The sequence below is a fragment of the Monodelphis domestica genome, chromosome 8 (genome assembly GCF_027887165.1).
Source record: "Monodelphis domestica isolate mMonDom1 chromosome 8, mMonDom1.pri, whole genome shotgun sequence".
Taxonomy (NCBI): domain Eukaryota; kingdom Metazoa; phylum Chordata; class Mammalia; order Didelphimorphia; family Didelphidae; genus Monodelphis; species Monodelphis domestica.
The window spans coordinates 199,713,829-199,727,009 of record NC_077234.1 but is presented as its reverse complement, the minus strand read 5'-3'; the positions used below and the strand labels follow the sequence as shown (position 1 = coordinate 199,727,009).

General features: G+C 39.6%; 1 protein-coding gene across 2 annotated transcripts in view; it reads right to left on the bottom strand.

The window, feature by feature from the left end:
* The window catches only part of TBC1D8 (TBC1 domain family member 8), a 139,421-nt gene extending 127,215 nt beyond the window's left edge, over positions 1-12,206 (bottom strand). For both annotated transcript variants that reach the window (XM_007501140.3, XM_001369738.4), the window contains exon 1: positions 12,066-12,206. In XM_007501140.3, coding sequence (XP_007501202.2) covers positions 12,066-12,192 — 127 coding nt within the window. In that variant the 5' untranslated portion in view covers positions 12,193-12,206. The remainder of the gene's footprint in view (positions 1-12,065) is intronic.
* Positions 12,207-13,181: the final 975 nt, after the last annotated feature.

Sequence of the window (13,181 nt, the reverse complement as noted above, 5' to 3'; positions counted from 1 at the left end):
TTCTAAATTGTCCTCCAGAATGGTTGGATCAATTCACAACTCCACCAGCAATACACTAGTGTCCCAATTTTACCACATTTCCTCCAACACTTATGATTTTCCTTTACTGTCATATTGGCCAATCTGAAAGGTATGAGGTGGTACCTCAGAGTTGTTTTAATTAGCATTTCTCTAAAAAAGAGGGATTTAGAACATTTTTTCATATGATTATTGATAGCTTTTATTTCTTGATCTGAAAACTGCCTATTCATAACCTTTGACCATTTATCTATTGGGAAATGATTTAGATTCTTATAAATTTCACTTAGCTCTTTACATATTTGAGAAATTAGACTTTTATCAGAGAAATGTTTCCCTTCTAATCTTGGTTGCATTGGTCTTGTTTGTACAAAACTTAATATAATCAAAATAATTCATTTTACATCTTGTAATGTTCCTCATCTCTTGTTTGGTCATAAATTCTTCCCTTCTCCAGGCTAATTTACTTTTATCACTCCATGTTTAAATCATATACCCATTTTCACTTTATCTCGGTATAGGGTAAAATGCTGATCTAAACCTAATTTTTGCCATACTGTTTTCCAATTTTCCCTGTAGTTTTTGTCAAATAGTGAGTTTTTGTTCCAAAATCTGGGATCTTTGGGTTTATCAAACACTAGCTTCCTGAGGTCATTTACTCCTAATCAATTCCACCCTTCTATCTCTTAGCCAGTACCATATTGTTTTGATGATGGCTGCTTTGTAGTACAGCTTAAGATCTGATACTGCTAGGCCACCATCCTTCACATTTATTTTTCATTAGTTCCCTTGATATTCTTGACCTTTTGTTTTTCTGGATGAATTTTGCTATTATTTTTTCTAGTTCTATAAAATAGTTTTTTGGTAGTTTAATAGGTATGGCAGTTAATAAGTAAAATTTTCATTTTTATTCTATTACTTTGGCCTACCTATGAACAATTAATTTTTCCAATTGTTCAGATCTAGTTTTATTTGTGTGAAAAATATTTTGTTATTGTGTTCATATAATTCTTGCTTTTGATTATAGATTCCCAAATATTTTATATCATCTGGAGTAATTTTAAATGAATCTTCTCTTTCTAACACTGCTGAGTTTTGTTGGAGTTGTATAGAAATGCTTATAATATTTACGTGGGTTTATTTAATATCCTGCAGCTTTGCTAAAGTTATTATTTCAACTAGTTTTTTAGTTGATTTTCTAGGATTCTCTAAGTATACCATCATATCCACAAAGATTGATAGTTTAGTTTCCTTGTTGCCTACTTTAGTTCCTCCAATTTCTTGTTTTTCTCCAATTGCTAAAGTTAACATTTATAATACTTATTAAATAATAGTGGTGATAATGGGCATTCCTTGCTTCACTCCTGATCTTACTGGAAGGTTCCTAACTTATCCATATTGCAGATGATACTTGATGATGGTTTTAAATACTATTTGTTATTTTAAGGAAAGGCCCTTTAATTCCTATGCTTTCTAGTGTTTTTAGTAGGAATGGATATTGTATTTTTTCAAAAGTTTTATTCTGCATCTATTGATATAATCATGTAATTTCTGTTAGTTTGTTGTGGTCAATTATGCTGATGATTTTCCTAATATTAAACCATCCTTGCATACCTGGTCTAAATCCCAACTGGTCATAGTAAATAATCCTTGTGATACACTGCTTTAGTCTCTTTGCTACTATTTAAGATTTTTGCATCAATGTTCATTAAGGAAATTGGTCTGTAATTTTCTGTTTTTGGTCTTCCTAGCTTAGGTCACCTATTCGCACCATGTGTGTCATAAAAAGAATTTGGTGAGATTCCTTTGCTTATATTGCCAAGTAATTTGTCTAGTATTGGGATTAATTGTTCTTTAAATGTTTGATAGAATTCATTTGTGAATCCATCTGGTCCTGGGGATTTTTTCTTGGGGAATTCCTTGACAGCTTGTTCAATTTATTTTTCTGAGATGAGATTAAGTATTCTATTTCTTCTTTTGTTAATCTAGGCAATTTATATTTTTGTAAATATTCATCCATTTCACCTAGATTAACAGATTCATTGTCACATATTTGGGTGAAATAGCGCCTAATGAATTACTTTAATGTCCTCTTCATTAAAGGTAAAATCAGCCTTTTCATTTTTGATACTGGTAATTTAATAACTTTTTAAAAGTGAGCCTTTGAAATAATAGGACCTCTGTTCAAATCTGGCCTCAGACACTTCCTAGCTGGGTGGACCTGGGTAAGTCACTTAACCCCCGTTGTCCAGACTTTACCATTTCTCTGCCTCAGAATGAATGTGCAGTACTGATTCTAAGATGGAAAGTAAGGGTTTAAAAAAAGTGTTCCTTTGACCACCACCAGAACGCATAAACAGAAAATCATTAGGATGACAATGCTAAATGGAGCTTTCTCTGTTTGTCTATTGCTCCTGAATAGGCTTTAAGTCCTTAAATACTGAAGTGCTCTTGAGTACCCCTAAATAGCTTTAAAATCTTTTGCCACCTACACATTTCCAATCTTACTCATCACCTGTGCACATGTTAAAATCTTATGACATTCCCTAAAAGACATAGAAGGGATAAGTTTATTCAACAACCCTCTGGTTTTTTTTATATCAAATAAGACGTATGCCAAAAGATATTTGCCACTGTCATGGAGGATGTCCAGAATAGGCCAAATGAAAGAGGAATTCCTCCTCATAGATGCTGAGATACTCCAGTTGCTCCTTTTTGCAGATAATACTGTGCTGATTAAATCTAGCCCTGGAACATTGTCAGCCAAAATCACACAGCAGATTTCATCTTAATTATCTACAGAGAAAAAGTCAAGTGAATGAAGACTATCTAGTTGCTCAGACTATGATATTGCAAAAAGATAGGCAAACCATAAAGCAGATGCATCAATGGGCCTGAAATTTAAATAAAAAGAAGAAAGAGAGCTGAACTGTTTTGGGAAACTGAATAGTGCAAACATCTTTTTTTAATATCAATATCCTTCTAAGGATGCTAGGTACCTATGAGTAATGGAATACCACAGTCTCCAAAGAATTTAAAGTTGTGAGTAAAGTCACTGGTTAAGCACTTACCTGACAAGAGAAGGCTGGGGCATGCTGTTAATGAAAAGTGATACAAAAAAATCAGTGAAAAGTCCACCAGAGGAATATATAAATGCAAAGGGTGGTGAAATAGTAATATAGCAAAACTAATATAAGTGAGAAGGGTGGACTCAAGATGGCAGAGTAGAGGCAGGAATTCACCTTAACTCTCCCAAATTCCCTGCCAAACTAAGGGATAAGTAATGGACAGTCTATGTGCTCCTCTGCTAGGTTTACAATGTCACGGAAGCTAGAGGAAGCCCCTCCAGCATATTGGAGAGAGGAAGTCTCTATGAAGGAATTATAGGAAGACATGGGCAAAACCCAGGATAAAGAGTAGATGAGAAGCCATTCTTGACACTAGTGGGAATAATCTTATCATTAGATCACAAATCCATCAAAGTAAGGTATAAGGGTTTTCCAAACTAGTCTTCATCCACTTTCTCTCTTTATCCTTTGCAACAGAGGGTACATAAACTACAATTATTTTCCCCCCTTTAGTCACAGTATTTATTCACAGATGATGAGGTTTGATATGCTATCATGATGTTTACAACATGGGATCCCTTTACCAAATGTGATCTTTTTAACATCTCAGTATCCATGACTACAGGACAGCTAGGTGGCATAGTGGGGAGAGTGCAGAGCCTGAAGTCAGACTCATCTTCCTAAATTCAAATCTGGCCTCCAATAACCACCATCTCTATTCTATGATCTTGGGCAAGTCACCCAACCCCGATAAACGACAATCGTCAAGCTGGAATTCACTTCATTGCAATCTATAGGTTTATGATTATCACAAGCATAGCAAGTAAGCCTCATGACCCAAGTCTACAATAAAATATTTCTCTTTGAAACATTTCCCTTTAGAAACATTTTATGTCCTAGCATACATATCAACTCGGTGTGTGGTACTATGGAAAGTGTGTTGGATGAAAGCTCAGAGGTTCAAAGCACAAATCATTATGTTTATATTGCTTAGATGGGTAGCTAGATAGTTCAGTGAACAGAGAGTTAAGAATGGAGAGGGGAGGTCCTGGGTTCAAGTTCAAATATAGCCTCAGATACTTCTTAGCTCTGGAACCCTGAGCAAGTCATTTAACCCCAAGATCTCAAGTTTTTTCATTAAGGAAATGAGAGGTCTGGCTAGATAACCTCAAAGATTCTTTCCAGCTCTAAATCTAGAACTGGATTATTGTAGTAGTACAAATTGATAAACTAAAGCCTTTATCAAGAACCTATTTAATATTTACCTATATGATAGATACTACACTAGATTGGGGTACTGTACTAGATTGGGGAAATGAAAACAAAAGCAAAACAGCTCCTGCCCTTCTAGAACTTACATTCTACTGGGAGGGCAGGGGGGAAATCATGTTCATAGATAAATAAACAAAAATATTTACAAAGTAAATGCTAAGTAATATTAAGAGGTAAGCACTAACAGATGAGGTAGGGGAGGAATCAGCAAAATTCTCATGTAGAAAATTGAGTTTGAGCTGAGCTCTGAAAAAGCTTAAACATTCAGAAATGCAGAAGTGAGGAGGGAATGCATTCTGGACACATGAGAGAGCCTGTGCAAAGATATGGCAGAATTTGTAATGTCATGTGTGAACAACAGCAAGCTGTCCAGTTTGTCTGGAAGTTAAGAGTATGGAAGGGTAATAATTGGTAATTTGGTAATTTTTGGTAATATTGGTAAAATTGGTAACTTGGTAATGATTCTGGAAAAGTAGGCTGGAGTCAGATTAAGGATTTTTAATGACGAAATAAAGAGTTTGCATTTAACCCTAGAGGCAACTGGGAGCCCCTAAAGCTTACTGAGCAGAGAAGTGACAGGAGCAGGTCAGACCTGTGTTTTAGGAATATGTGGCAGCTGTGGGGAGAAATGTACTGAGGAAAAGAGAGACTGAAGAAAGAGAGATCAATTAAGAAGTCATTTTAACATTCCAGGAGAGATATAATAAGTACCAAAACAAGGGTAGTTGCCAAGTAAATGGAAGGAAGGGAACAGATGTGAGAAAATGTTGTGGAGATAAAAATCAACAAGATTTGGCAACTGATTGAACATGGGGCTAAGGAAAAGAGAAGAGCAATACATAAGTGACTGGAAGGATGGTCTTGCCCTTGATAGAAAAAGCAGAGTTTGAAATAGGGTAGATTGGAGGAAGGAAGAGAAAATAAAACATTTTATTTTGGATGTACTGAATTTCCCAAAAGGACATAAAATTCAAAATGTGAGAAACTAGGGTTTGATGAATATATTTTTAAGTTCTTTGCATAGTGCTAATAAGGACACTGAATGTATATTAAGAGAAGAAAGTCTAGGATAGCACCTTAGGGTCCACCCACAGTTAGAGGGACAAAGGAGAATGAGGAAAAGTCAGAAAAATAGGAAAAGAGCCAAGAAAAAACAACATCAAGAAAATCTAGCAAGCTGTATATATTTAGCAAAGTGGGATCAACAATGTTAAATTCTATTAAGAGAACTGAGAAAATCAGGGATTGGTGCCAGCTAAGTGGTTCAGTAGATACAGAGCCAGGCCTGGGAATGGGAGGTCCTGGGTTCAAATATGACCTCAGACACTTCCCAGCTGTGTGATCCTGGGCAAGTCACTTAGCCCAAGTTGCCCAGACCTTATTGCTCTTCTGTCTTAGAACCAATACTTGGTATCAGTTCTAAGACAGAAGGTTAAAAAAAAGGAAATAAAAGAATGTCAGTATGTGAAATGTTTTATTAAGTAATTATGAATACACTACTCATTGCACTCAAATGAAATGTAGTATGATATGTATAAGAAAGCACAGTTGTAGAGCCCAGGAACAATTTGATTGGTCCAGAAAGATCTATGTTTAAATTGTCAAAGGAAGGAATATCTTGCACTTATTTCTACCCCATTTGTAATTTGTGGGCAATTTATAGTCTCAGAGTGGGACCTGGGATATTGAGTATAAGCGACTTGCCCAAGGTTATATGGTGCAGCCAATGTGTTCTGGAGAGGGAAACTTGAACCCAGATTTTCTTGTCTCTGAGATTTAGTCTCAGTCCTCACACTGCCTCTCTCCTTTTTGCTATGGCATTCGAGGTTACTTTGCCACAATTTTTAAAATACTTAAGAACTCATTTAAAGAAGAGGATTCAGACATGCAGTCCACATAACTTGGAGGGGAAAAGGGGCAGTGTTGAACCAGATTAAAATATAATGGGAATATACCTAAAGTAAACAGAAATACAATAAAACATAGACAATATTACATTTTAAAATTAAATCATTCTGCAGCCCACATCTGTATGTATGATTTCATGATCCTCATTCATATCTGAGTTGGACATTACTGATCTTAATTACAACAAAGTTGTTTTTAACTTATGAAATCATGTGGTTAAAGGAGTTGGCTCCATATTGAACAAGAAAAGGAAAGAGTTGTATTGCCTTTGGGAAGTTGCAAGTTCCTTCAAAGAGACCAAGCTTCTTCTTAAATCCAAGGCTCACATTTTTTCTTTTTTTTTAATTCTAATTTTTTATATCTGCACTTGGAAAACACCTGGAAACACAAACATTTCTACAGAACAAAAAAAATTACACAGCATACCACAAATCTCTACCACACAGAGTTTGGCTCTTTTTTCTTTAAAATAGTTATAAATTGAGCAAATTGATTTCAAAACTCTCTCACTTGTCTCTGTTTCCCTCTGAATCTCCATCTGTTTTCTTTTGCATCTTTTTAAATTTTTGTGGGGTTTTTATGTATCTTTTAAAAATACCTCATTAATGCTCTTATTCTTTCTCCTTCTTTTTTGATTTCTATCAATAGCAATACATTCTCTCCACCCCAAAAAAAATTTTTAAGTCCTGCCTTATCAGTAAATAAGCACACTCAAGTAAAATGAATCAACACATTGAAGCCTATCTTCTTACTAAAGAAAACCTTTTTCCATGGAAGTTGTCTGGAAAATTAAAACAATGACATGATTCAGTTAAGCATGGTGGGGATGTCCATTGTATGCTAGAAACAAGAAACCATAAAGGAAAAGTACAAAGATGGCATCAAAGAAAAGCATAATACCAAGAGTAGGTAAGGTGGTCATGTAGAGGCCAATGAATGGACAATGGTTCTTCAATGGTATCCTCAAGAAAACCGAAATAAGTCACAGATAGCAACCAAAATATTGAGTGGACACTACAGGGGAAATTTATGGGAAGACATGTACAAGATTCACAGAGGACAAGCAGGCACAGCATATAAGCATCCTGAAGAACACAATGAAAATAGCCTAAAGGTCAGCTCATACTATCACGTTACAAGAAGGGACAAAAACATAGATACTGAATGCACTAGAGGATAGAAGTAAGAAAGTTCTCAAATGAGCAGACCTAGTCTCTGATGTATGATGCTACAACTCTTTCATTTTTAAAAAACATTTTAAATAATTGTGATAAACCAGAAGGAAAAATGCATAGAAGAAAATCATGACATATTAATTTCTCTATTTTCTCCAAAATGCTCATTCTTGCACTTTATAATCCAAGGTTGAATTTAAGAGTCTAAGTAGGTATTTGGCAGGACAGTTAGGTGGTGCAGTGGATAGTGCAGCAGACTGGAGTTGGGAAGACTTACCTTCATGAGGTCAAATCCATGGCCAATTTAATATTGCACAATTGTTTGTTTCCTTTTGGATGTACCATCTCTAATTCTGGCATTCTGAAAACTTCCTATAGTGGCACATTTAGCAGAGGTAATAATGTTTGTCCTTGAAATGGCATGATCTCAGTCCAAGAGAGAATCATTGAGTCTCTCTGAGTTTATTTACATATTTAACTTAGAGGGTAGCAGTTTCTTTTAGGCAATTTATTATTTATAAAATATTATTCCCACATTTAATAATGTGAGGGGGAAATGTTTCTAAGCTTTCATTAACACCTGGGGAGTCTACAGTACTGTAGCCCCCAATGATGAGTGTCAAGGTAGAAGAACAAAAGAAAGTTTTCATCGACCTCTTCAACTTCCTCAAACTTACAAATAAGGAAGTGTAAACCCTGGGGGGTAAAGATCAGTTTTCTTTTCAGTTGCCTAAGAAACAGTGATACAAGGATGAAAAGTATTACCTCTTCACCTACCCACAGTCTTTCCTTTTTTTAAAAAGTAAAGGTTATAAAACAGAGGGATGGTTATCCTAGGGCAGCCTCCACAAGTGCTCTGTTCCCATATTCAAGAACTCTAATATGACCATTGTTCCCTAGATTTTAATTCTCCTAAACTCATAAATTTATTATTTGATCTCTAATCTTAAGATCTTTTGCTACTGTTCCAAACCAGCAACCCTTCTCTGGCTACATTCCTCTCTTTTCAATAATAATCCCTTGGTAAAGTTCAGCACCATATAAAAAAAATTTTAGACTCATAGGACAAGGGCTAAAAGGGACCTTTGAGACCATTTTATCCACCCTTTTCATTTTACAGATGAGAAACTGAATCTTAAAGCTTGCTTTGTTCAAGATAACAGAAAGTTAGTGGCAGAATCAGTACTAAAATCCAATCCTATATTGTTCAGTCATGTCTGATTCTTGCCCTGACTCTGATCTTTTCCAGCTCATTTTACAAATGAAGAAATGGAGGCAAAGAGTTAAGTGACTTGCCTAGGGTCACACAGCTAGGGTCTGAGGACAGATTGGAACTCAGGTCTTCCTGACTCCAGGCCTAACACTCTATCCACTGTGTCATTGAGTTGTCCCTAGTCCTATATTACCAGTTTTTCCATAACTATCTATTTCTATTTTTATCTCTATTTCCCTCTTGACTTTCAGCAAAAGTGAAGAAATTTCTTAAATTTCATTTTTCTAGATGTTACTTCAAATTTCGGGAGTTTAAAAGGATGAATTTAATTCAAAATTCATAGAGTATTTTTTGTTTTCTGAGGTCTCTACTGATTAAATTCCTATAATTTTCCAAACCTTCATAACACTGATGTTTCTCTTTCTCTGTAACAGTATATGTTTCCCTTTAAGGACAATCTAATTTGATAAGTCAGAGACTCTCCAACTACAAAACAAATGCAACTTGTCTCATGGTGAATGGCATAAAACTGCACAGGGCTGTGCCATCCTTAAGGTCAACATAGTACATTGTGTACCTACGAAATTAAATTGTCAGGAAACCAGAGTTCTTTCAATTCTTAGGGCCAACACCCTTAACACCCTCTGACTCTCTTTTTATTTTGTTTTGTTTGGATTGGGTTTTTTGTGTGTTTTGAACATATGTAGTGGATAAAATGTTGGACTTTGAATTAGGAAGACCTGGGTTCAAATCCTTTCTCTGATACATACCAGCTAGCTGGGTAACCCTTAGGAAGTCACTTAATGTCTCTATACCCCTGTTTTCTCACTTGTAAAATGAGAGGGTTGAAATAGATGACTTTTCAGGTTCCTTCCATATAAATCTATGATGCTAAGATGATACCACTTATATTTGCCAAGAGGTTCACATTAATTACAATCAAGAAAACAAGTAGGGGACAACTATGTGACTCAGCAGGTAGATCCAGGCCTGGAGTCAGAAGAACCTGGGCTAAAATCTGGCCTCAGTCACTTGCAAGCTGTGTGACCTTGGATAAGTGACTTTACACCCCATTTGCCAAGCCATTTCCCATCTGTTTTAGAGTTGTAGCTAAGACAGAAAGTAAGGGTTAAAAAAAGGAAAAAAAAAGAAACAATTAGGACCTAGGTGTGGGGAGTCACTATAATGGATTCAAGGACATTTGACTATAATAAAGTCTCAATGTTTCAAAACTGCTTTGAGTCTATCATAAAGTATTACTAGACAGCCTATAATGTCCTCAATTCTATACAGTTTGAAAAGTCATCCTGAAGTCCAATAGGCTTTCCCCTCAAAAAGGTTCTTGTTTTAACAAATACTTTTCCCTTTCTAACGCCAATCCTGAGCAACCCTTCAATGTTAAAGAATTCCTCTTCTGCCTAGAAGCAAGCTGATATTCAAAGTACATTCTCTAACAAGAATGCCCTTGTTGTTTAGTTATATTTAACTCTTCTGGACCCCATTTGGGGTTTCCTTGGCAAAGACATTAATGTGGCTTATTTCCTTCTCCAGAATCATTTTACAGAGGAGGAAACAAAGGAAAACAGGGCTAAATAACTTGTCCAGGGTCACAGTCAGTAAGTATCTGAAGCCAAATTTGAACTTAGATCTTTCTGACTCCAGACCCAGTGCTCTATCCATTGTACCATCTGGCTGCCCCAAACGGAAAAAAATGTCCTCCACTCTAATTTTTCCTGTCCCCCTAAATTCATCCTAAATAAAAATACTGAATTCTGCTCTTCAAGACTCTCCAATGACTCTTCTTACCAAGTCTAAACTCCTGTGTCTAATATTTTAGGGCATCCAACTTTATCTTCCAACACAGCCTGATCCACTCCCTTTCTTATTCTCCTCACTGCCCCCTCCCCCACATATAGCATGAGCAATGACAAGGGAAGTACCCCATTCCCCTAGAGTGCCATCCTTGACCCTCTCCACCTATCTGACTCCTCCTCATTTTTAGCAGCCTTAGTTCAAGTCACATCCATAAAAGTACTCTGACTCACAATGCTGACTCCCTTCTCTGAACACCTGCATCACAAAACTTTCTAATCATCCAGTTTTTTCATCTCATTTCCCCACATAGATTTTGTAGTGCTCATACTACTTCTGCATTCCCTACTGCACCTAGCACAGAAATGTGCCTACAGATATACCTCTCTGATGAAACCTGTTGGCCAATTCCCTTGGTTGTTATGTGGCATTTCTTAACATACCTTTGTCTCTTTCAATTCAACAAACATTTAGTAATCACCTTCTGAATTCAAGCCTCTCTGCTAGGTGGTGGAGCTACAAAGATTGAAAAAACAAGCATGTGCGGTCCTCAAAGAGATTACTTTCTACAGGATTAATTCAGGAATTTTTTCTCCTTTAGTAATCCTGTATTGCATCTCAGATCAACCCTTAGGGGAAACTGAAGCAAAGAAAAAGAAAGTTCAACCGTCCCATTTTGCAATCGGGAAGATTAGCTTTAGAAATGAGAGTACGTAGCACCTTCTGCTTCCCCTCCCTCGCTATAGTGATAACCCCAAAAGTACCGCTTGTTTTGAGGCATATCAAGCTGGGAGGCTGAGAGCCAGCTGGAGCTACCCTTCCTACCCCACCCCCAAGAGCCACCCACACACCAAAGTTTAGGAACCTTCTTAGGTGAAGCTAATTCATCCGTTTATTCGGTTGGCCTGAACCAGATAGGATCCTACTCCTCTTAAGTACCCACCAGGAACTCACATTAGTTTCCCCGACACTAATCCAAGCTTCCTCGAAGGATGGCCCTAGGGCAAACTGCACAGGCTCCATCCCCAGGGTTATCGCCACACACCTGCACAGGTGGAAGCAGAATTTCCTGCTTCTTTGAACCAAGTCTACCTCTCTAACTCAGGCCCTCAATCAAACCCTAGTTTACCTGAAAGGCAAGTTTTCCTCCAGCAATTCCATAATGAAGTAGGGCCGCCTAAATTAAACTCAAGAACCTTCCACCCGACAAAGCCGGATCTCCCACACTATAGCCTAGAGGGATTTTTTACAAATGTATTTCGAAAGGAAACCCCAAATCCCAGTTTAAGAGCCAACCAGTGACTTCTTCACCTCCAATCCAGTAAATCGAAATAGTGCCAGCCCAAAAGGCTCCACACCCCTCTCCACCGCTTTGCCCAGCTGCCCGTGGCTGGGGCAGCTTCCAGGGGGGTGTCCCCCTTAGCTACGAACTCTCCGGGCTCAGCTGGCTTCTCTCTCTTGACCTCCGGAGCCCCTCTCTTTTGTCCCCCACCCTAAATCTGCGTGTACCGACACCTACCCTACCCAATGGCCCTGCCCCAGTTGTCCCTCCCTTCTCTCCCCAGAACCCCAAGGGGCACTAGGGCTCGCGCCGCTTACCGGTGAAGCGGCCGCTTCCTTCCCCGTGGCCCCTCCGGCGCTGCAGAATGAAGTAGCAGCTGCTCTTCTGGGTGACCCAGAGCTTCAGGGCGTTCTTCAGCAGCACCTCCTCAGGCTTCAGCCACATCTTCCGAGCCTACCGCTGCGTCCGCAGCCGCCGCTGCCACTGTCCCCTCGGTCCCGTCGGGGCTGCTGCCTCTATCCCTTCGCCCCGGAATCCCGCGGCTTCTTGCGGCTCCGCCCCCTGCCCGCCCGCCTGCCTGCGGCCCCGCTGGTCACATCGTCCCCCACTGGGCCTGGGCCCGGCCCGCCCCCTACAGTCCTCTCCCCCACCCCCTTCGTCCCGTCTGCGGCAGCCGACTCGGGGAGAAGGTGGAGTGCGGGTCCGCCCGGGGACCGCAGCCCCACGGCGGTGCCTGCTCACCAGGGAGAAGGAAACGCAGCTGGGACTGAGGCTCGGGCTAGAAGCTCTACCTCCCGAGGAGCAGGGGTCCGCTTCCCCAGAAGGGCAGGGAAAGAGAAAGAGGTGCAACAGCGCCCAAGCAGCCAAGGCACCGGCAGCTGCAGCCAGGAGCCCAGCGCGCTTCCCTGGGCTGCGCTCCCAAACCGAGCTCCTCCCAGCTGTCGGCTTGGAGGCGTCCCCGGCCAAAGGCAGCTTCAGCCCTAGGAGCAGGTTGGGTTTCCGTGTTTCTGCCTCTCCCCAGCGCACAGTTCCGGAATCGGGAGAGGAAGTCCAGTCCCAGCTCCCAGCTCCCTCCGCCTTCTTCCCATACCTCCCTCCGCGTTCCTGGCTCCTTCCCGTGGCGAGAGTGAGGGGTGGGATGAAGACTTCGTAGAGACTCCACTCAGCGCGTGGACCAGCCAGCCTGGACCACCTGAAATGTCCTTCCCGACATCCAGATCCCTTAGGGAGAAGGATGCTGGAGAAACCGAGTCCTCTTCTCGATGAAAGGATGCATCGAGGTCTTGTCCTCGGGTCTTTGTCTGGAGAGGGGGGGAAATGCATATGACAAGAAATCCCAACTAATTTCTTATGTAGAGTTTAAGGAACAGATGCGACATTTAGAAAAGGTGTAAACCATGGAATTGTTTAAAGACTTGGGGGCGGGAGGACGA